Below are 25,563 nucleotides of genomic sequence, written 5' to 3'. Positions count from 1 at the left end.
GGTTCAATTCTCGGGCCGACTCTCTTCTCTGTATACATCAATGATGTCGCTCTTGCTACTGGTGATTCTCTGATCCACCTCTACGCAGACGACACCATTCTGTATACTTCTGGCCCTTCTTTGGACACTTTGTTAACTTACCTCCAGACGAGCTTCAATGCCATACAACTCTCCTTCCGTGGCCTCCAACTGCTCTTAAATGCAAGTAAAACTAAATGCATGCTCTTCAACTGATCGCTGCCCGCACCTGCCCGCTCATCCAGCATCACTACTCCGGACGGTTCTGACTTAGAATATGTGGACAACTACAAATACCTAGGTGTCTGGCTAGACTATAAACTCTCCTTCCAGACTCACATTAAGCATCTCCAATACAAAATTTAATCTAGAATCGGCTTCCTATTTCGCAACAAAGCATCCTTCACTCATGCTGCCAAACATACCCTTGTAAAACTGACCAAACTACCAATCCTCGACTTCGGCAATGTCATTTACAAAATAGCCTCCAACACTCTACTAAACAAATTGGATGCAGTCTATCACAGTGCCATCTGTTTTGTCACCAAAGCCCCATATACTACCCACCACTGCGACCTGTATGCTCTCGTTGACTGGCCCTCGCTTCATACTCGTCGCCAAACCCACTGGCTCCAGGTCATCTACAAGTCTTTGCTAGGTAAAGCCCTGCCTTATCTCAGCTCACTGGTCACCATAGCAGCACACACCCGTAGCACGCGCTCCAGCAGGTATATCTCACTGGTCACCCCCAAAGCCATTTCCTCCTTTGGCTGCCTTTCCTTCCAGTTCTCTGCTGCCAATGACTGGAACAAACTGTAAAAATCAAAAATCTCCCGCTAGCTTTAAGCACCTGTCAGAGCAGCTCACAGATCACTGCACCTGTACATAGCCCATCTGTAAATAGCCCATCCAACTACCTTATCCCCATACTGTATTTATTTATCTTGCTCCTTTGTGCCCACTCCAGAGTTGAATTGGTATATTGTAATTACTTTGCCACCATGGCCTATTTATTGCCTTACCGCCCTTATCTTACCTCATTTGCACACACTGTATATATACTTTTTGTACTGTATTATTGACTGTATGTTTGTTTATTCCATGTGTAACTCTGTGTTGTTGTATGTCGAACTGCTTTGCTTAATCTTGGCAATGTTGCAGTTGTAAATGAGAACTTGTTCTCAACTAGTCTACCTGGTTAAATAAAGGTTAAATAAAAAATAAATAAAAAAATGTTAGTTTGTTGATGATGTGGACACCAAGGAACTTGAAGCTCTCAACCTGCTCCACTGCAGCCCCGTCGATGAGAATGGGGGTGTGCTCGGTCCTCTTTTTCCTGTAGTCCACAATCATCTCCTTTGTCTTGATCACGTTGAGGGAGAGGTTGTTGTCCTTGCACCACACAGCCTGGTCTCTGACCTCCTCCCTATAGGCTGTCTCGATGTTGTCGGTGATCAGGCCTACCACTGTTGTGTCATCAGCAAACTTAATGATGGTGTTGGAGTCATGCCTGGCCGTGCAGTCATGAGTCAACAGGGAGTACAGGAGAGGATTGAGCACAGACCCCTGAGGGGCCTCTGTGTTGAGGATCAGTGTGGTGGACGTGTTGTTACCTACCCTTACCACCTGGCGGTGGCCCGTCAGGAAGTCCAGGATCCAGTTGCAGAGGAAGGTGTTTAGTCCCAGGGTCCTTAGCTTATTGATGAGCTTTGAGGGCACTATGGTGTTGAACACTGAGCTGTAGTCAATGAATCGCATTCTCCCATAGGTGTTCCTTTTGTCCAGGTGGGAAAGGGCAGTGTGGAGCGCAATAGAGATTGCATCATCTGTGGATCTGTTGCGGACGTATGCAAATTGGAGTGGGTCTAGGGTTTCTGGGATAATGGTGTTGATGTGAGCCATGACCATCCTTTCGAAGCACTTCATGGCTACAGACGTGAGTGCTACGGTTCGGTAGTCGTTTAGGCAGGTTACCTTGGTGTTCTTGGGCACAGGCACTATGGGGGTCTGCTTAAAACATGTTGGTATTACAGACTCAGACAGGAAGAGGTTGAAAATGTCAGTGAAGACACTTGCCAGTTGGTCAGCGCATGCTCGTGGTACACGTCCTGGTAATCCGTCTGCCCCCGCGGCCTTGTGAATGTTGACCTGTTTAAAGGTCTTACTCACATCGGCTGCAGAGAGCGTGATCACAGTCTTCCAGAACAGCTGGTGCTCGCATGCATGTTTCATAGTTATTTGCCTCGAAGCGAGCATAGAAGTAGTTTAGCTCGACTGGTAGCCTCGTGTCACTGGGCAGCTCTCGGCTGTGCTTCCCTTTGTAGTCTGTAATGGTTTGCAAGCCCTGCCACATCAGACGAGCGTCAGAGCCGGTGCAGTACGATTTGATCTTAGTCCTGTATTGGCGCTTTGCCTGTTTGATGGTTCGTCGGAGGGCATAGCGGGATTTCTTACAAGCTTCTGGGTTAGAGTCCTACTCCTTGAAAGCGGCAGCTCTAGCCTTTAGCTCAGTGCGGATGTTGCCTGTAATCCATGGCTTCTGGTTGGGGTATGTAAGTACAGTACAGTCACTGTGGGGACGACGTCATCGATGCACTTATTGATGAAGCCAATGACTGATGTGGTGTACTCCTCAATGCCATCAGAGGAATCCCGGAATATATTCCAGTCTGTGCTAGCAAAACAGTCCTGTAGCTTAGTGTCTGCTTCATCTGACCACTTTTTTATTGATCTAGTCACTGGTGCTTCCTGCTTTAATTTTAGCTTGTAAGCAGGAATCAGGAGGATAGAATTATGGTCAGATTTGCCAAATGGAGGGCGAGGGAGAGCTTTGTATGTGTGTGGAGTAAAGGTGGTCCAGAGTTTTTTTCCCCTCTGGTTGCACATTTAAATATGCTGATAGAAATTTGGTAAAACTGATTTAAGTTTCCCTGCATTAAAGTCCCTGGCTACAAGGAGCGCTGCCTCTGGGTCGGCGTTTTCTTGTTTGCTTATGTTGGAATACAGCTCATTCAATGCTGTCTTAGTGCCAGCCTCTGACTGTGGTGGTATGTAAACAGCTACGAAAAATAGAGATGAAAACTCTCTAGGTAGGTAGTGTGGTCTACAGTTTATCATGAGATACTCTACCTCAGGCGAGCAATAGCTCGAGACCTCCTTAGATATCATGGACCAGCTGTTATTTACAAAAATACATAGTCCGCCGCCCCTTGTCTTACCAGACACCACTGTTCTATCCTGCCGGTGCAGTGTATAACCAGCCAGCTGCATGTTGATAGCGTCATCATTCAGCCACGTCTCTGTGAAACATAAGTTATTGCAGTTTGAATGTCCCGTTGGTAGTTTAATCTTCTGTGTCGTTCATCTATTTTATTGTACAAAGATAGCACGTTTGCTTGCAGAATGGAAGGAAGAGGGGGTTTATTCGATTGCCTACAAATTCTCAGAAGGCAGCCCGCCCTCCGGACCCTTTTTCTCTGCCTTCTCTTCATGCAAATCACGGGGATCTGGGCCAGTTCCCGAGAAAGCAGTATATCGTTGAAGACGGCCTCGTCAGACTCGTTAAAGGAAAAAAAAGGATTCTGCCAGTCCGTGGTGAGTAATCGCAGTCCTGATGTCCAGAAGTTATTTTCGGTCATAAGACACGGCAGCGGCAACATAATGTACAAAATAAGTAAGAAAAACACAATCGGTTGGGGGCAGGTAAAACATCTGCCTTCTTCTCCGGCGCCATCTCAAATGTGTGCTTCGGGTTATTGTCTTACTGGAAGATCCACTTGCGGCCAAGTTTCAGCCTCCTGGCAGAGGTAACCAGGTTTTTGGCAAAAATGTCCTGGTACAGGGTAGCTCTATTTTTTTTATCATCCAACAAATGTAAATGCCTGGAGTTTGCTAAACGGCATTGGCACTTGGATTGGAACCAGTGCTATGGTAAGATGACATGAAAATAGTGCTCTTTGGACACGCACACCACTGGTGGTATTGGCGTCGAAAGAAGGATGCATATGCAGAAAATAACCCCATACCTACTGTAAAACATGGAGGTGGATCTTTGATGTTATGGGCATATTTTTCTTCCACTGGTCCTTGGGCCCTAGTTAAGGTCAATGGCATCAGAAACTTCACCCAGTACCAGGACATTTTTACCAAAAACCTGGTTACCTCCGCCTCGAGACTGAAACTTAGCCACAAGTGGATCTTCCAGTAAGACAATAACCCAAAGCACACATCAAAATCCACCAAAAAAATGCTAATTGACGACAAAATCAACATTTTGCAATGGCCATCTCAGTCTCTGGACTTGTACCCAATTGAAAACCTGTGGTTTGAATTGATGAGGGCAGTCCATATGTGCAGACAAAGGATATCAAGGATCTGGAAGGATGCTGTATGGATGACTAATCTAAGATCTTCAACCTAATGATGTTCTCATTAGGAAAACCATCAGACCCACTGCACCACACAAACAGTAGTGCAGTGTGGTGTCAACGACACACAGTCGGTGTCACAGATTATCCTTCCTCATTACCAGTCTTCAACACAGACCTCCTGTGCTCTTAGCTACCAGCTACACAACAGACAAAGCCACCCATATTGGTCTTGGTCTCTGCTAATCTAAGGCTAATTTATGCATTTAACTAGATAGCTATTAATTAAGCAATTAGAGATGACCCACCAAGACCAATGGACCTATACTATACCACCCCGGTCATATGACTGGAATGTGAAGTGTACCACTGACACAATACACGACTGGAATGAGATGGGGAAGGATTAGACAGCGATGTCATAAATGTCAGTCTTCTTCAGGAAGTCAGTTTACACACGGGAGCCAGAACGGCAGAGCCAATGAATAGGACTGAATGGCTGGCTCCCATGTGCACTTCCTGATGTCTTTGATTAAGTCATCTCTGTCTAATACCTCGTTATCTCATTCTAGGCACAGCGGACTATGCTGCGTGACTGACTCATGGTAAGCAGGGTTCTCACTGCTCTCAGTATGTGTCATGGGATGTAACAGATACCATGGAGTTACATGTACAGTACACAGTAACTAGGAATATAAAAAACTAATTTGAAACAGTCTGTGCTGCTACTTCTACTACCACAGATACTACATAGTAGTTACAGAATACATTAATGGCCATGTTGTGTGACTCACTCATGGGGTCGGTGGCTGCGGTGGGTGGGTTTTCACACAATTCGGTCTTGGCCTCTCCATTGGGCCTCTCGCTGGGCTTCACAGAGATGCGGGAGGACATGGTGGCGGCGGTGACCATGGCCTTGAAGCTCCTCTTCCTCTTCTGGACATTGAGCTCTGGGTGGAAGATGATGACGTACACCTTGGGCATGTAGAGCATCCCCAGAGCTACAGACGCACTGAGGTTCATAGAGATGGTGAGGGTGGTTGTCTGGATGTACAGCTGTGGAGGAAGGGAGAAAGAGGATGGACGAAGAGAGAGAGAGAGAGAGAGAGAGAGAGAGAGAGAGAGAGAGAGAGAGAGAGAGAGAGAGAGAGAGAGAGAAGCCACATTAATTAGAATGTACTCTCATATAGTAAAACCGCCCCATAGCCCTTATCAAGCACTTATCTACAGGTGGTCAGGTCTATGCCTGTGGAGGGAAATGGACAGAGAAAAGAGCCACACCATTGTACTGTACTGTTATAACACTGATCACCCACTTCCATAGCTGTTAGACTCTGCTAGACTTATTGGCTATAGGGTGGTCTGGCTACACTACTGGGAAGAGAAGAGCTCTCACAGCACTTACCCCTATCTACAGGTTGGGCTTGATGTAAGGCTGAGGAAGAGAGGGAAGAGCAGAACCTATCATGGTCATACCCCAGAGATCTTGTAGGTGGTCTTGATGGATTTCAATGTAATCACTGAGAGAAATTGGCCTTGCCTACTGTAAAGCAAAAAGAGCAACAAATTCATTTATCATGCATTGCTCCATGAGTGGTCTGGATGTGTGCATTCTGATGTTGTGGGGGAAAATATCAATCTAACCACTCATACTCCCATAGCATTTATTCATATCAAATCAAAGTTTATTGGTCGCGTACACAGATTTGCAGGTGCAGTGAAATGCTTATGTTACCAGCTCCAACAGTGCAGTAGAATGTCTTATGTTACTAGCTCCAACAGTGCAGTAGAATGTCTTATGTTACCAGCTCCAACAGTACAGTAGAATGTCTTATGTTACTAGCTCCAACAGTGCAGTAGAATATCTTATGTTACTAGCTCCAACAGTGCAGTGAAATGTTTACGTTACTAGCTCCAGCAGTGTAGTAGAATGTCTTATGTTACTAGCTCCAACAGGGCAGTAGAATGTCTCTCAAATACAATACAAATACACAAATAATCTAAAATCTAAACAATAATCTAAAGACTAAACACCTCTCTCTGCAACTGGATCTTGGACTTCCTAAGGGCCGCCCCCAGGTGGTAAGGGTAGGTAACAACACATTCACCACAATGATCCTCAACACAGGGGCCCCTCAGGGGTGCGTGCTCAGCCCCCTCCTGTTGTCGTGGACGAATCAGAATTAGTTGGGTAACATAGATAATTAAGATGTTTTATTAGTATAATATGCTTATTTGAGGTACTTGTCATTAGAAAGTGTCCATTGGACTCTGGTGTCTTTTCAGTTGCACGTCTACCTTAGCTGGGGCTCAGACACTTGGGGCCCAGAGAGGGGAGAGGTCAGACTTGTCGTCATGGGAATGTGTCTTTACCTATTTCTTAAACCATGTGAAGGGATGGCGTGATTAATGGGGAACCAATGACTTGTCTCCACAATGTCTGTGAGCAAGTCACTCCCTCCTTTTCTTTATTGTGGGGAGGATTATGGCAGTAAATGGACCCTTGTATGTCCTCTCTTAGATCTCACACTTATCCTGTGATAATATATGGCCTAGAGGCTCAATCCCCCCTGTGAGCCTGTCCAGGAGTGGGGTCAAGAGGGGGTTTGCTTGAGATGGGAGTATCTAGAGTTGACAATTGATATATGCCATTGGATGAAATAGTTCTGTTCAATACCGTACCAGGGAGGGACGGTTCTAAGGAGACCAGATACTGGGCTATACCATTAATCCTGTTGACATAGCAGTTACTGTCTGATGTGTTTTATTGATATCTGTCATACAAAACTTAACCTTTGTGAACTGTTACTAAGTATCTGTGGTTTGTCAATGTACGTTGAAGGGGGTGTATCGTTGCTATAAAAGATCCCTGTAGCCATTGGGTAATCACCTTGTTCAATGGTTCATTCGAGAGAGTGCATTATTGAAGGTCAAGTACTTTTGAAAAAGTATCTTAAGTATTAAAGATGTAGTTTAACTCGGACTGGTGTGTTTGTAACTCCTCATTTGGTAATGCGGAAATTAGCCACCACACTGTACTCCCTGTTCACTCATGACTGCATGGCCAGGCACGACTCCAACACCATCATTAAATTTGCTGATGACACAACAGTGGTAGGCCTGATCACCGACAACATCGAGACAGCCTTGTCATGACGTTGGCCTCTTTGAGTACAGGGAGGACAGTTGACCCCCTCCCCCCTTGCACCATCCCCCAACCTACCTCCCCCCACCCAGGCCCTGCGTGAAAGGGTTGTAAAATTCCAGAGGAGAATCTTACAACCACATGGCCCAGTTGAGACACAGAGGGGTCCCATAGAGAGACACAGGAAATTCTTCCAACTCACAGAATTGGGGAACCGAATGACATTTGTGTTCTGGAGAAGGTATGGAAGATTGGTGAAGAATCCAGCTACGAACTGGTCCGCTTGGTACAATTATGTGATACTCAGAAGAGACAATATAGCCATATTACCATAAAACGGTTTATATAATTGCCTCAGCCTTGAGACTTGCATCCACATGGTTGTATAGAATGTATTAATAAGGATAAAGCTATTTGTAATACATTGAGATGCTATGTACTGATGTTAATGTGATAGAATTATATTTCTGTACCAAGCTTAACTCAGTCATCGGCACGCCCCCAGGGACACAGACAGGACCAGGTGTCATGTGACATGTTCACTATAAAACCATAGCCTGATCTACTTTCTTCAGACCCGGCCTCCACTCCATTGCGAGTTGGCCAATAGGTTTGACCATCCAAGTACTCTACTGAAAGGGAACTATACCACGTGGTTAACTTTTAGACTATTGATACCGACAGAATAAGAACAAGTCTTTGATATTAATTATTAGTCTGCAGCTAAGTAAATTATATCATTGAACGCAAAGACCAACGAAACATCCATTCTATGACGACATTAATGAATGTCGCTTTGAAAGTTCCATTCTAACCGAGAGAGAGAGAGAGAGAGAGAACTCTCCAACCGAACAACGCTTCAACAAGGATCCCGACGACACACTGAGCGTAAATATATATTGATTGCAATTGTTCCCGAATGAGTGAGCGTTCAATTGTCAATTGTTAATATTAATGAACTCTGTGTACCTCCTCAGCTGAACATTTTATGACCCACTGTTCTACAAGACACCAGCCATGCCTGTTAGCCACTAGGGCACATTACTCTACCAATTCTTTGTGACGATAATTACTGTTTGTATACTTTCTGTGAATTAATTAGTTTAGTAAATAAATGATTTTAAGACAATTGATGTATGGATGACTCTTAGTAAAGACTGGGTTCGTGCAGATACAACAATTTACGACGTTTGGAATGAGACTGGACGCGAGGTAAAATACACCATTTAAACCAGAAGATAATCGGCCTATATTATAATAGAATATAATATATAATGTTATAATATAGGAAAGTTATATTAGGAAAATTATAACTTTGTAATCTGAATATTTTCCTTGGTGCCCAATCTCCTAGTTAATTACAATTAAACGATTAATCAGTTTAATCGCGTGATAATAATTACAGGGAGTTAATTGATAAACATGTCTTCAGTTTAAATGGTACCCCAAAGACACGACAGCCTATAGGGAGGAGGTCAGAGACCTGGCCGTGTGGTGCCAGGACAACAACCTCTCCCTCAACGTGATCAAGACAAAGGAGATGATTGTGGACTACAGGAAAAAGAGGACCGAGCACGCCCCCATTCTCATCGACGGGGCTGCAGTGGAGCAGGTTGAGAGCTTCAAGTTCCTTGGTGTCCACATCACCAACAAACTAACATGGTCCAAGCACACCATGACAGTCGTGAAGAGGGTACGACAAAACGTATTCCCCTTCAGGAGACTGAAAAGATGTGGCATGGGTCCTCAGGTTCTCAAAAGGTTCTACAGTTCCACCATCGAGAGCATCCTGACTGGTTGCATCACTGCCTGCTATGGCAACTGCTCGGCCTCCGACTGCAAGGCACTACAGAGGGTAGTGCGAATGGCCAAGTACATCACTGGGGCCAAGCTTCCTGCCATCCAGTAAAAATGATTTACACCCCTAAAGATTCGTATAAATAAAGTAGTCAAAAGTTTAGTGTTTAGTCCCATATTTCTAGCACGCAATGATTACATCAAGCTTGTGACTCTGCAGACTTGTTTGGATGCATTTGCTGTTTGTTTTGGTAGTGTTTCAGATTATTTTGTGCCCAGTAAAAATGAACGGTAAATAAAGTATTGTCTCATTTTGGAGTTTTTATTTTTGGTACTTTATTGTAAATAAGAATAGAATATGTTTCTAAACCCTTCTACATTAATGTGGATGCTATCATGATTAAGGATAGTCCTGAATAAAAGTTACAAATGCCCAAATATCATACTCCCCAAGACATGCCAACCTCCCCTGGTATAGTAATAGGGAGAGGTTAGTTAGAATGTCTTGGAGGTATGATATTTGTGCGTCTGTAACTTTCTCACTTATCATTATTCATGATTCATTAAGGACTATCCTTAATCAAGACATTGTATTATTTCAAATCCAAAGTGCTGGAGTACAAAGCCAAAACAACATAAAATGTGTCACTGTCCAAAAACTTTTGGAGCTCACTGTATATTAGACACTTGCCTACTCTCCACAGTGTACTGCATGTATCAGCAGTAACTAGCAGTGTCTTCAGTATGGCATGACTCACTCATCGCCTCTCCACTGCAATAGCTGATGTATATTGAGCTTTCTGGCGCAAAATGGATGCTGTAGCATCACACATGTGGATGTTAAATGGCGTTATGACTTGTCTCATCTCACTCCTTGGTGAACCTTGACCTAGAAAAAGTGAATTAGCAAATATGACTCTTTATCTCTCTGAACTCTCAGCACCTTTAGATTAGTCATTGGACTGTCCTCGGCCTGACTGAGGTATTTAACTGTACATTTAAGAAGATTACGATTAAGCTCAACAAGACGGACACCATAACACCATTCATACTTGAATTTTCAAACACTCTGAGCTTGCATAACCTTTAATCAGGCTATAATTTGAGTTTGTTCTGAATTACGTAACCGTATTCTTAGAAGGCAATCATCGTTCAAGCAGCTATGTAGTTCACATACCCGCAAGAGGCACTTGTTTCCTTCAAGAGTCTTAGATTAGGCTGAAACACGTAAGAGGGCGCATATCTGTGTTTGAAGAGCAGTCCATGAAAAATCTACTTAAAACTGAGCTATGGTACTTAAAATATCGAAATGCCACTTATTTTCTGACACCCTGTAGTGAGGGAGATACAGTAGTAAATATCTGTATGGCAGTAAAACTGACTGAATCTGTATGAGAGGAAATGTCACCATTTGCATAGTGTTTTCCTCAGCAAATGGCACCAGCCATGGTAACGCCTTGCACACATTCTACACAGAGACATTTACATGCCAGTCATGGCTTTTTCGTCTGATCTCGGCAACTCATTCAAATTCCAACATTATCAACATCATCTCTCTCTCTCCACTCTCTTTCTTTCCTTTTTTCTCTCTCTCTCTTTCTCTGCGGAGCAACATCAGAGCGAGAGATGTCTCACCATGCATTAGTAACCGTATGAATATCATGGTGCTCATACGGTATCAACGCCTTCTGTTCCACACCATTAGAAACAGAACACAATGGAATTGTTGCACATATTTTCCCGATTGCGTTGCTGTCAATTTGATTGGGTATAGGGGGCATTGATCAAATCCTGCAGTGTTCCATGCATTATAATTGCTCATCACCAGAGGATCTCCACCGCTAGCTATGTTTCCATGTCTGGTATCCATAGCAACACCATCACCATCACCACACAGAGTTTGGTGCGAGCTATTAAAACACTGCTAAAATAAGCTTGTAATGAGACTATCTACTGCATTGCTGACCCTATCAGAGATTCATTGACTATGTAAGAGACCTGATTTCTCTACAGTAGCCCACAAGACGTGTAAGAGGCATACACGCACACACACACACACGTATGCACATGCGCATACAAATACACTAACACACACCGTTATTGGTAGTTAGCTGCCCAAGCTCCTGTTACACAGACATGGTTCTTTAGAGTGCTTCAGTGGGAGCTTGAGCCAAATTCGCATCCCTCTCACACACCACAAGAATGCTAAGCTTGTCACAGAGCATGTATAATGAATTCCTATTGCTTTAACATAAATAAATACATGAAGTCAATTTCCCAACTGCTTGGCAACTCTCTATTTATAGCTGCAGTAATGATTTATTAAGATAATCATCAGGAATCAGACAACTGAGTCTGAATTTTAACATCTCAATGACAAGCATCGTCAAACGCCAACATACAGATAACAGGGAAGCAAACCGTCAACAGCCTTCTTTCTGCACAGACAAAAATCTGGGGAAGGTTTTTAGATAATTATACCCACGGGATGTACAGCACAGGCAATTTAGTCTGGTATAAACTGGGGATCATAAATGCATACAGAGATAAAGACACCATTCAGTAGAGTTACAATTAGGATGCTCTCCTGCCCTGTTGGAAAACACCTTCAATAATGGAGCTGGGGGATTTGCATTGTCCTCTCATCTACCTGCAAGTCTCTTGTTGTTTTGGGGTAGCCTACTTTTTCAGTCAGATCAGGAGGAAGTGTATGCTACTGCTCTGGGGACCCTTCCTCTCTGCTCATGAATGGGCCTATCATAGACTGTCTGACTGGCTGTCTTTCGCATGCTGTAAATGCATGGGCTAATGACAATGGTACAGAGATGACGTTTTGGGATATTACAGGAGGTGATCGAACATCACCCTTGTTCGGCTGTAAGTGTAAAAAAAATAAACAATTCAGTCAGAAGATCTAGACTGCCATAAAACCTGTGATTATGTGATTGGAATATAGCTGTTTGTTTAACACGCCAAAAACTGTAGTATACTCAACGGGTATGTCTATTTATATGATTGTGAAGTGCTGTAGCACTTGGATATACTGACTTGCAACAACAACAAAATAAGAATGTCACACACCGGATAGGTGCAGTGAAATATGTTGTTTTACAGGGTCAGCAATAGTAATATGGCACCCCTGGAACAAATTAGGGTTAAGTGCCTTGCTCAAGAGTACATCAACAGATTTTTCATCTTCTCGGCTAAGGTGTTCGAACCAGCAACCGTTTCGGTTACTGGACTAACACTCTAACCACTAACTTGCCACCCATGCACTTTAGGCTACTTACAATATAGTTGTTATCGTCGTGTGCTCAGCTTAATGCATCCTTTTAGGTTTCCCTCTTGGCCTGGTACTATCTTGTTAAAAAGATATCCCTCCTTTAAGAACATATTTTCAATCTCTAACCACTATAATAAGGCTAGAGCTTAATGTAATGCCCCTACTTCCCACAGTTCTCCTTCTGTTGATTGTAAAATGTTGGTGTGCATTGAATGCTGTTCAAGGTTCTAGATATGCAAACTCAGGCAGAGACAGTAAGCATCCAAAGTACAGTATCAATTCAGGAAGGCAAAGCACCTTGACAAAAAAAAAAGCCAAGTCTAATTCTTGTCAAATGAAGTTATTTGCTAAAAGACAACCGTATTGCAGATTATGTTGTTTTTCTGCCCCCTTAAAGTTGGAGGATATGCTTCAACGCTTCTTGCCTTAACCACGTAATCTAACTTGGCAGCTAGCCCTGACTTTAAGAAGTTCACATATGCGCAAGTGCCATTTTACAAGACTTGAAGTGCTTGTTAAGACGTGTTGAGGTAAAGAAGTTTGATTTAACACAAGTTTCCTTTTCTGAGTGAGGTTAACCCTTGTGGAAGTTTATATGGTTTTAGGGGAAAGTTTGTTTGGTGTCAGGAGTCCTTTACAAAGGTGGTTTTCACTCGGTCAAAATGTAATGAATGATATAGAGTTAGAGATTACTCAAAGATTCTAACTTGAGACATTCAAATGAAATAGGTAAACCTGTACACTGATACCTGATCACTCCAGAATGTTAGACATTTTGGTTAAAAAAAAAGACAATATGGCAACAATTAATTGACCAATGTTATTTGCAGGTTTGCTTGAATAACACACATGCTTATTACAGAATTTCTCACAATCCCTTACATGTAGTTCCATTCCAACAGTTACGTTCGGTTTGATCATTCCCCATTCCTACTGAGTGAATGGCAGTGGAACATTAAACAAATTGCATTTGGAAGCTGGTTATTTATTTGCATTTAACTTTGATTTATTCAGGGGACATTGAGACCAGGGTCTCATTTACAATGGTGTACTGAGGACAACAATATAACACTCAAAATGATCCAAAAATTAAGATAAACTACAAATTACAGAATCAACACTACAGCTTCAAACCCCACAAATAAAATTGTTTACATTCATTCCAAACAGTTGAAATTGTTATGAAATTCACTCAACATTAAAGTCCCAAACTGCCCTAGAGGCACCAGAAAGTCAAGATGTAGGGAGTTTGTAGGCTATTCCAAAAATGGGGGGATTTATTTAGATCGGTACATACTAGTGGAAACCCGAGAGTTAACCATCCCTGTGAACGGGTTTGGTGTCTCATATTTTTAAAGTGAGGTAGGTCGGACGCTTGTGTAGTAGAACTTTGTAAACAGAAAGGGAATAATGGAGTAATCTACAGGATTTTAATGAGGACCTGCCAACATTCTGATACAGGATGCAGTGATGCATATTAAAACTGTCACCTGTGATAAAACTAACGTGGTAGACGGCATCCAAAGGTTTATGGTGACTCCATTTATCGGAATGCAGCAGTGACTACTCTTAGTCAAGAACTGTCAGGAAATGTAGTTATATAAAATAAGCCTACTTTAAACCTCAGCTAATTAACTAGCTCATCCGTATGTTTTTTAAACATCAGATTATTGTCAATCCAAAAGCCCAGATATTTTACATTTACATTACATTTAAGTCATTTAGCAGACGCTCTTATCCAGAGCGACTTACAAATATTTATAGGCGGGAACCTGCTCAATGAAAGAACCATCCAATGCATAAATGTGTAACCCAGTGGTCACCAACATTTTCTGAGTCAAGATCACTTTCGCGGTAAAAAAGCAAGCCAAGATCTACCGCTCAGATTTAAGTAGGCCTAATACATTATCACAACATAGCTATGCTTGGCCTGACAATATTCTTCTTCTGAGATCATATTATATTTGAAAACTCTGATAACAACATTTTGATAACAAAATATATCAGTTGGTGTAGCACTTGCGAGGCACAGCTGAGCATACATTTAAATAATTTGTAAATAATTAGCTTTTTTTATTTTACTGGACTGATGTTACCTGCATCTGACGGTCATAGTGCTTTCAAGACAACTGGGGGCACGGGGGAAAAAAACGAGGTAAAATCATGACATAAGTGATCTTCATGTTGGAAAGTCAGAGTTATAGAAAGGTGCTAGAATTTCCAACTTGGAATTCCGTGTTGGATGACTGATCGAAACTACTTTTCCACAGTCGGATCTCATTTTTTTCAAAGTTCCCAGTTGTCTTGAACGCACTGAAGTCGAAAGTTAGATATTTCCAAGTTCCCAGTTGTTTTGAACATGGCATTAGTCTCAGGGGAGGGAGGGACAGAGCAGCAGAGGGTCCGCCTGTCATGGTCCCTGCTCTCTCCTTCCTTTCCTCTGCTAAGACTGATCAAAGAGAAGGGAAACTGTCTTCCACCTGATGGCGAAACTCGAGTCGCACCGCATCTGCCTCATGCACAAATGAATGTTCTTCCTATGACCAGAGAAAGTGAAATATTCTTCGATACTAAAATAGACACTACGAGCTGCTAATACAAATAAAAATGCAGGGCTATCGATACACTTGGCTACTCATTCATTGCAGCTGTAGAGCGAGGTTGAAGTAGGGAGAGGAACATTTTATGTTTTTGTAACAGTGTTGACAGTGCTGAATTCAAACTTAGACATAAACCCACTCATAAAAACAGCAGCTCTTTGCTGTATTTTTTTGACAGTCTCTCTCTGGCTGGGTAGTTTGTCTTTTCACACAAATGAAATGGTTCAACATGGGAACACTTTACCTACCCAGTGGGCTTCTGAATCAATTGCAGCGAACGCCAACAGCGCAACAAAAAACGTAGTTACAAAAGTGCAAGCCTTTATTGTTGGCTTTTCTACAGAGATGTTTGGTGATTGACAAAGAATGTCTTGAAGATTGACCGGTTGGTGACCACTGGTATAAGACATCTGAAATACTTCTATGAGTATCAGAAAACAGCATCCATTTTATTTTTTTCTGCATTAAGTACACATTTGAAATCAACAAAGAGTTTCTGCAAGGCGACAAAATCTGATTACAGCGCCAACATAGCCTGGTCAGCCTTAGGGGCAATAGCATACATAACAGTGTCATCTGCATACAGATGAATGTTGCAGGTTTTGCAGATAGACCAATATTATTTACATACAGTACCAGTCAAAACTTTGGTCACACCTACTCTGTCACGACTCCCGCCGAAGTCGGCCCCTCTCCTTGTTCGGGCGGCGTTCGGCGGTCGACGTCACCGGCTTACTAGTTGCTACCGATCGATGTTTCACTGTTCGTTTGGTTTTGTCTTTATTGTGTACACCTGTTTTTCATTTCGCTAATCGTGTTCATTATTTAACCTCTGCATTTCCTGTCTGTCTTGTCGGTGATTGTTTGTCTGTTTTGTGTAGTTGGAGGTGTTTCTCCAAACTATGTATTTTTCTATGAGAAGATTTATTGATATTTTTAGTAAACACATTTGTTTACCTTTATCCCTGTGTCCTGCGCCTGACTCCTCCACTTCTCTAAGAAAACCATTACAGAATCACCGACCACACAATGGAGTCAGCAGGAGCAGCCAGCCCTCCTATTCATATAGAGGAGCGCGTTCAGCAGCAGGCGAGTATGATCCAGAATCTTATGACTGCCATGGATTGCGTGCTGCTGACCATGGAGAGAGTGGAGAGTAAAGGATGTCCCGTCGACCCAGCCACACCACCGCCCGGCGCACCTCTGGATCATACCCAACCACCGTCTATATCCGGTGGGATTCGGCTCTCGCTCCCGGGAGCGTATGACGGAGCAGCTGCCGGGTGTCAGGGGTTCCTACTCCAGCTGGAGCTCTACCTGGCGGCTGTCCAGCCGCCGCCCTCGGGACGCGAGAGACTGAGCGCCCTCATCTCCTGTTTGACTGGTAAAGCCCTGGAGTGGGCCAACGCCATCTGGGAGGTGGAAGACCCGACTCGGGATAACTACGAGGACTTCTCCCGCCGCTTTCGGGCAGTATTTGATCATCCACCAGAAGGAAGAGCGGTGGGAGAGCGCTTGTTACATTTAAGGCAGGAGATGAGGAGCGCTCAGGAGTTTGCACTGGATTTTAGAACTCTGGCGGCTGTTGCGGGATGGAATGAGCGGGCCCTGATCGATCACTATAGGTGTGGTTTGCGAGAGGACGTTCGTAGGGAGCTAGCCTGCAGGGACACCACCCTCCACCTGGACCAGCTGGTGGACTTATCAATCCAGCTGGATAACCTGCTGGCCTCCCGCGGACGTCCGGATCGGGGTCCGTTGGTTCCATCCTCCAGTCCCTTAGACCCAACACCGATGGAGTTGGGCGGGGCTGGTACTAGGGAGACCGGAGGGGAAACCAGAGGTGACCGCAGAGGACACACTGCTGGTCGGTGCTGAGGAGGTTTTCCAGGTAGTCGAGGTGGTAGGCGGAACACTGGTGGTTCATCTCAGGTGAGTAGGCACACGACTCACCCAGACCCCCCCTGTTGCTCACATGTGGTTATCTATAAGATTTCCGGGGTTTTCCCCGCATTCCCAGCATAAGGCGCTAGTAGATTCAGGCGCAGCTGGGAACTTTATTGATCGCTCCATGGCCAATAGATTAGGGATTCCTATTGTTCCCGTTGATGTTCCCTTCCCTATACATGCCCTAGATAGTCGTCCTTTGGGGTCGGGGCTGATTAGGGAGGTCACAGTTCCCATTGCTATGGTAACGCAGGGGAGTCATGAAGAGAGTATTAGTCTCTTTCTGATTGACGCTCCTGCGTTTCCCGTTGTGTTGGGGCTTCCCTGGTTGGCTTCTCATGATCCTATTATTTCGTGGCAACAGAGGGTTCTCAAGGGATGGTCCTGTCAGTGTTCAGGGAGGTGTTTAGGTGTTTCCTTAGGTGCCACTACGGTGGAAAGTCCAAAGCAGGTTTCCACCATGCACATTCCTCCCGATTATGCCGATTTGGCAATCGCCTTCTGTAAATGGAAGGCGACTCAATTACCACCCCATCGACCGGGGGATTGTGCGATAAATCTCCTGGAGGGTGCTGCACTTCCCAGGAGTCACGTGTATCCTCTGTCACAGGAGGAGACGGCGGCTATGGAAACATATGTCGCTGAATCTCTGGGACAGGGATACATTCGGCCCTCCATTTCACCTGTCTCCTCAAGCTTCTTTTTTGTGAAGAAGAAGGATTGAGGTTTATGCCCGTGCATTGACTATCGAGATTTGAACCAGATTACTGTTAAATACAGTTACCCGCTGCCTCTGATCGCCAGTATGACAGAGTCATTGCTCGGGGTGCGCTTCTTCACAAAATTGGACCTCAGGAGCACGTACAACCTGGTGCGTATCAGGGGAGGGGATGAGTGGAAGACGGCATTTAGCACTACTTCTGGGCACTATGAGTACCTCGTCATGCCGTATGGGTTAATGAATGCTCCATCTGTCTTCCAATTATTTGTGGATGAGATCTTCAGGGACCTGCACGGGCTTGGTGTAGTGGTGTATATAGATGATATTCTCATATACTCCACCACCCGCGCTGAGCTTGTGTCCCTTGTGCGTACGGTGCTTGGTCGACTGTTAAAGCATGACCTTTACGTCAAGGCGGAAAAATGTCTGTTCTTTCAACAGTCCGTCTCCTTCCTTGGGTACTGTTTGTCCGCGTCAGGGGTGGAGATGGAGACTGACCGCATTTCAGCCGTGCGTAATTGGCCGACTCCAACCACGGTAAAGGAGGTGCAGCGGTTTTTAGGGTTTGCCAACTACTACCGGAGGTTTATCCGGGGCATTGGCCAGGTGGCGGCTCCCATTACCTCCTTACTGAAGGGGGGACCGGTGCGATTGCGGTGGTCGGCTGAGGCGGACAGAGCTTTTGGTAACCTGAAGGCTCTGTTTACCACGGCTCCAGTGCTGGCGCATCCTGATCCCTCCTTAGCGTTCATAGTTGAGGTGGATGCATCCGAGGCTGGAATAGGGGCTGTGCTATCTCAGCGCTAGGGTAAACCACCAAAACTCCGCCCCTGTGCTTTCTTTTCGAAGAAGCTCAGCCCGGCGGAGCGAAACTATGACGTGGGGGATAGGGAGTTGTTAGCTGTTGTCGGGGCTCTGAAAGTGTGGAGACATTGGCTTGAGGGGGCTAGACACCCTTTCCTCATTTGGACTGACCACCGAAATCTGGAGTATATTCGGGCAGCGAGGAGACTGAACCCTCGCCAGGCTAGGTGGGCTACGTTTTTCACACGCTTTTCTTTCACTCTTTCCTATAAACCAGGTTCCCAGAACGTCAAGGCAGATGCACTGTCCCGGCTGTATGATACAGAGGAGCGGTCCACAGAGCCCACTCCCATAATTCCAGCCTCATGCCTGGTGGCACCGGTAGTATGGGAGGTGGACGCGGACATCGAACGGGCGCCACGTGCAGGACCCACTCCCTCCCAGTGTCCCGTTGGGCGCGTGTACGTGCCGTTTGATGTTCGCGATCGTTTGATCTGTTGGGCCCACACATCACCCTCCTCTGGTCATCCTGGTATAGGTCGGACGGTGCGCTGCCTAACGGGGAAGTACTGGTGGCCCACGTTAGCCAAGGACGTGAGGGTTTATGTCTCCTCCTGTTCGGTATGCGCACAGTGCAAGGCACCTAGACATCTGCCCAGAGGGAAATTACAACCCCTTCCCGTTCCGCAACGACCGTGGTCACACCTATCGGTGGATTTCGTGACGGATCTTCCGCCGTCACGGGGTAACACCACGATCCTGGTCGTTGTGGATCGGTTTTCTAAGTCCTGCCGTCTCCTTCCTTTGCCCGGTCTCCCTACGGCTCTACAGACTGCGGAGACCCTATTCACCCATGTATTCCGGCACTACGGGGTGCCTGAGGATATAGTCTCTGATCGGGGTCCCCAATTTACGTCTAGAGTCTGGAGGGCGTTTATGGAACGCCTGGGGTCTCGGTCAGCCTTACCTCAGGGTTCCACCCCGAGAGTAACGAGCAGGTGGAAAGAGTCAACCAAGAGGTGGGTAGGTTTCTGCGGTCCTATTGCCAGGACTGGCCGGGAGAGTGGGCATCATTTATCCCTTGGGCGGAGATGGCCCAAAATTCCCTACGCCACTCTTCCACTAACCTTACCCCTTTTCAGTGTGTGCTAGGGAATCATCCGGTCCTGGCACCATGGCATCAGAGCCAGATCGAGGCTCATGCGGTGGATGAATGGTTTCGGCACTCGGAGGAGACATGGAACGCTGCCCATGTACGTCTTCAACGAGCCATCAGGCGGCAAAAGGCGAGTGCCGACAGCCACCGCAGTGAGGCCCCGGTTTATGCACCGGGGGATCGGGTCTGGCTCTCGACCCGAAACCTGCCCCTTCACCTGCAATGCCGGAAGCTGGGTCCGCGGTTTGTGGGGCCATTTAAAGTCCTGAGGAGATTGAACGAGGTTTGTTATAGGTTACAACTTCCACATGATTATCATATTAACCCCTCGTTCCATGTGTCTCTCCTCAGGCCGGTGGTGACTGGTCCGCTCCAGCAGTCTGAGGTACGGGAGGTTCCTCCGCCCCCTCTGGACATCGAGGGGGCCCCGGCATATACCGTACGAGCCATTATGGACTCCAGACGTCGGGCGAGGGGCCTTCAGTACCTCGTGGAGTGGGAGGGGTATGGCCCGGAGGAGCGAAGCTGGGTAAGGCGGAAGACATCCAGGATTTTCACCGCTTCCGTCCGGATCGCCCTGCTCCCCGTCCTCCGGGTCGTCCCCGAGGCCGGTGTCGGCGCGCTGCTGGAGCCGCGCGTCAGGAGGGGGGTACTGTCACGACTCCCGCCGAAGTCGGCCCCTCTCCTTGTTCGGGCGGCGTTCGGCGGTCGACGTCACCGGCTTACTAGTTGTTACCGATCGATGTTTCACTGTTCGTTTGGTTTTGTCTTTATTGTGTACACCTGTTTTTCATTTCGCTAATCATGTTCATTATTTAACCTCTGCATTTCCTGTCTGTCTTATCGGTGATTGTTTGTCTGTTTTGTGTAGTTGGAGGTGTTTCTCCAAACTATGTATTTTTCTATGAGAAGATTGATTGATATTTTTAGTAAACACATTTGTTTACCTTTATCCCTGTGTCCTGCGCCTGACTCCTTCACTTCTCTAAGAAAACCATTACATACTCATTCTACTCAAGGGTTTTTCTATATTTTTTATATTTTCTACATTGTAGAATAATAGTGAAGGCATCAAAACTATGAAATAATACATGTGGAATCATGTAGTAACCAAAAAAAGTGTTAATCAAATCAAAATATATTTTAGATTATTCAAAGTAGCCACCCTTTGCATTGATGACAGCTTTGCACACTATTGGCATTCTCTCAACCAGCTTCACGAGGAATACTTTTCCAACAGTCTTGAAGGAGTTCCCTGATATGCTGAGCGCTTGGCTGCTTTTCCTTCACTCTGCGGTCCAACTCATCCCAAACCTGTAAGAACCGATGCTGGAGATGAGAAGCAGGTATGGAGAGTGAACATTTAATTTACACAGACATGGAACAGGACAGGAACAGCGTCAGAACCGGGTAAAACAGAGACATACGACAATCAATGTAGAAGCGGGGAGCAGAGCTGGGGAACAGACAGATATAGGGGAGGTAATAACACAGTAATTGAGTCTAGGTGACTGCAATAAATCGCTGATGCACGTGACGAGGGAAGTAGGTGTGCGTAATGATGTTGGCAGGAGTGCGTAATGCAGGGCAACCTGGCGCCCTCGAGCATCAGGGAGGGAGAGTGGGAGCAGGCGTGACAAAACATCTCAATTGGGTTGAGTTCAGGGGATTGTGGAGGCCAGGTCATCTGATGCCACACTCCATCACTCTCCTTCTTGGTCAAATAGCCTTTACACAGGCTGGAGGTGTGTTTTGGGTCATTGTCCTGTTGAAAAATAAATGATATTCCCACTAAGTGCAAACCAGATGGGATGGCGTATCGCTGCAGAATGCTGTGATAGCCATGCTGGTTAAGTGTGCCTTGAATTCTATATAAATCACAGACAGTGTCACCAGCAAAGCACCCCCACACCATCACACCTCCTCCTCCATGGTTCATGGTTCATGGTGGGAACCCTACATGCGGAGATCATCCGTTCACCTACTTTGCGTCTCACAAAGACATGCCGGTTGGATGCAAAAATCTCAAATTTGTGACTCATCAGACCAAAGGACAGATTTCCACCGGTCTAATGTCCATTGCTCGTGTTTCTTGACCCAAGCAAGTCTCTTCTTCTTATTGGTGTCCTTTAGTAGTGGTTTCTTTGCAGCAATTCAACCATGAAGGCCTGATTCATGCAGTCTCCTCTGAAAAGTTGATGTTGAGATGTGTCTGTTACTTGAACTCTGTGAAGCATATATTTGGGCTGCTATCTGAGGTGCAGTTAACTCTAATGAACTTATCTTCTTAAGCAGAGGTAAAAGCTCTGTTCGGTCTTCCTTTCCTGTGGCGGTCCTCATGAGAGCCAGTTTCATCATAGCACTTTATGGTTTTTGCGACTGCACTTGAAGAAACGTTAAAAGTTCTTGAAATGTTCCGCATTGACTGACCTTCATGTCTTAAAGTAAAGATGGACTGTCATTTATCTTTGCTTATTTGAGCTGTTCTTGCCATAATATGGACTTAGTCTTTTACCAACTAGGGCTATCTTCTGTATACCACCCCTACCTTGTCACAACACAACTGATTGGCTCAAACGCAGTAAGCAGGAAAGATATTCCCCAAATTAACTTTTAACAATGCACAACTGTTAATTGAAATGCATTCCAGGTGACTATCTCATGAAGCTGGTTAAGAGAATGCCAAGAGTGTGCAAAGTTGTCATCAATGCAAATGGTGCCTATTTGAATAATCTCAAATATAAAAATATATGTTTATTTATTTAACACTTTACTACATGATTCCATATGTGTTATTTCATAGTTTTGATGTACTCACTGTTATTCTACAATATAGTAAATATTAAAAATAAAGAAAAAACCTTGAATGTCCAAACTTGACTTGACACCATCAGAAAGCACAAATTGTGTCCTGTCTGACAGATAGTTCCCAAACCATTTACAAGACGCCTAGTCGAGGCACATTTCAGACAACCTTTGAATGAGTGGGGGGTGGCCAACAGTATCAAAGGCCTTGGATAGTACTATAAATATGCCAGCACAGTGATTCCTATGATCTAAGCAATTTAATATTTATTGTTACGTATCCTCTTGCTCTTTTGCACCCCAGTATCTCTGTTCTCTACTTGCACATCATCATCTGCACATCTGTTATTCCAGTGTTAATGCTAAATTGTAATTATTTCGCCTCCATGGCCTATTGGGTCCTCCCTGGGTCCTGGACTTCCTGACGGGTCGCCCCCAGGTGGTGAGGGTAGGTAACAACATCTCCACCCCGCTGATCCTCCTGGGTCCCCACAAGGGTGTGTGCTCAGCCCCCTCCTGTACTCCCTGTTCACCCTTGACTGCGTGGCCATGCACGCCTCCAACTCAATCATCAAGTTTGCAGACGACACTACAGTGGTAGGCTTGATTACCAACAACGACGAGACGGCCTACAGGGAGGAAGTGAGGGCCCTCGGAGTGTGGTGTCAGGAAAATAACCTCACACTCAATGTCAACAAAACAAAGGAGATGATCGTGGACTTCAGGAAACATCAGAGGGAGCAGCCCCCTATCTACATTGACGGGACATTGGTGGAGAGGGTGGAGAGTTTTAAGTTCCTCGGCGTACACATCACGAACAAACTGAAATGGTCCACCCACACAGACAGCGTGGTGAAGAAGACGCAGCAGCGCCTCTTCAACCTCAGGAGGCTGAAGAAATTCGGCTTGTCACCAAAAACACTCACAAACTTTTACAGATGCACAATCGAGAGCATCCTGTCGGGCTATATCACCGCCTGGTACGGCAGCTGCTCCGCCCATAACCGGAAGGCTCTCCAGAGGGTAGTGAGGTCTGCACAACGCATCACCGGGTGCAAACTACCTGCCCTCCAGGACACCTACACCACCCGATGTCACAGGAAGGCCAAAAAGATAATCAAGGACAACAACCACCCGAGCCACTGCCTGTTCACCCCGCTATCATCCAGAAGGCGAGGTCAGTACAGGTGCATCAAAGCGGGGATCGAGACACTGAAAAACAGCTTCTATCTCAAGGCCATCAGACTGTTAAACAGCCATCACTAACATTGAGTGGCTGCTGCCAACATACTGACTCAACAACAGCCACTTTAATAATGGAAAAATGTATGTAATCAATTTATCACTAGCCATTTTATATATATAATGTTTACTTACCCTACATTACTTATCTCATATGTATGTACTGTACGCTATACCATCTACTGCATCTTGCCATCTGATGTAATTAAATGTATCACTAGCCACTTTAAACAATGCCACTTTATATAATGTTTTCATACCCTACATTACTCATCTCATATGTATATACTGTACTCTATACCATCTACTGCATCTTGCCATCTTGATGTAATGTATCACTAGCCACTTTAAACAATTCCGCTTTATGTTTTCATACCCTACATTACTCATCTCATATGTATATACTGTACTCTATACCATCTACTGCATCTTGCCTATGCCGTTCGGCCATCACTCATTTATATATTTTTATGTACATATTCGTATTCATTCCTTTACACTTGTGTGTATAAGGTAGTTGTTGTGAAATTGTTAGGTTATATTACTTGTTAGATATTACTGCATGATCGGAACTAGAAGCACAAGCATTTCGCTACACTTGCACTAACACCTGCTAACCATGTGTATGTGACAAATACATTTGATTTGATTTAGATTTTTTTTATTACCTTACCTCCCTACTCTTCTACATTTGCACACACTGTACATAGATTTTTATATTGTGTTATTATGTGTAACTCTGTGTTGTTGTTTTGTGGCACTGCTTTGCTTTATCTTGGCCAGGTCGCAGTTGTAAATGAGAACTTGTTCTCAACTGGCCTACCTGGTTAAATAAAGGTCAAATAAAAATATAACAATTGCTTCTGGTGCTACCCATAAGATCTGGAAGGCGGTGCATGTCCTTCCCCTTTACAAAGGTGGAGATCCTTCTGACCTAGATAACTACTGACCCATTTCTAAACTATCTTGCCTGGCAAACTCTCAGCGAATAACTTTTTTGAAACTAAAAATGATATTCTTAATGTGTACCAGTCTGGTTTTAGACCTGGACATATCAACATTTCAGCAGCTATGCTTGTCTTAAATTATATATTTTTATTTTTTATTTCACCTTTATTTAACTAGGCAAGTCAGTTAAGAACAAATTCTTATTTTCAATGACGGCCTAGGAAGGGGGCAGAAATCTGCAGTAGAAATGGATAAACAAATCAGCTACTGCTGGATTTCCACCACTCTCAGATACACAACTCAAGAAGTATGTTGACTTTGCTTTTCTAATCAGAGTAAGACATCTATTTCTCAATTGTCTGAAGGACTGCCAGTCAGAAGTAGAATCAGTCAATCTGGCCTTAACCCAAGCTGGTTATTCTCATGGTCATTCGCTGTGTACTGTCTGCTGAGTGGCTGACTGTGCAAGTGCAGGTGTGGAGGGGGGAAAGAGCGCTGCTTGATATTTTGTTGCTGTGTGTGCATCGCTTCACACAGCATGGGTTTGGGTGTGGGGAGGCACAGGTGTGGAGAGCTGCAGAGAATCCAGTCAATACGGCAACAGAGCTTTGGCCAATGCGATCAAAGCGAAATGAACAGAGATGAACAGGATCTCATGCTTAGCATTAGGAATTTCCTGGCATCGTATCACCACACATCTTTAGATAATGAGAGTCCCTGAATGGCCCAG

At 44.9% G+C, this 25,563-nt stretch overlaps 1 protein-coding gene across 1 annotated transcript in view; it reads right to left on the bottom strand.

Annotated features, from left to right (window-relative positions):
* Nucleotides 1–25,563, bottom strand: part of LOC106566674 (metabotropic glutamate receptor 7) — a 131,004-nt gene that overhangs the window by 7,355 nt on the left and 98,086 nt on the right. The window contains exon 9 of the mRNA XM_014134936.3: nt 5,180–5,441. Within this exon, the coding sequence (XP_013990411.3) occupies nt 5,180–5,441 (262 nt within the window). The remainder of the gene's footprint in view (nt 1–5,179; nt 5,442–25,563) is intronic.

Source organism: Salmo salar, chromosome 13 (assembly GCF_965601325.2).
Source record: "Salmo salar chromosome 13, fSalSal1, whole genome shotgun sequence".
Taxonomy (NCBI): Eukaryota; Metazoa; Chordata; class Actinopteri; order Salmoniformes; family Salmonidae; genus Salmo; species Salmo salar.
This window is presented reverse-complemented; position numbering and strand designations above follow the sequence as displayed.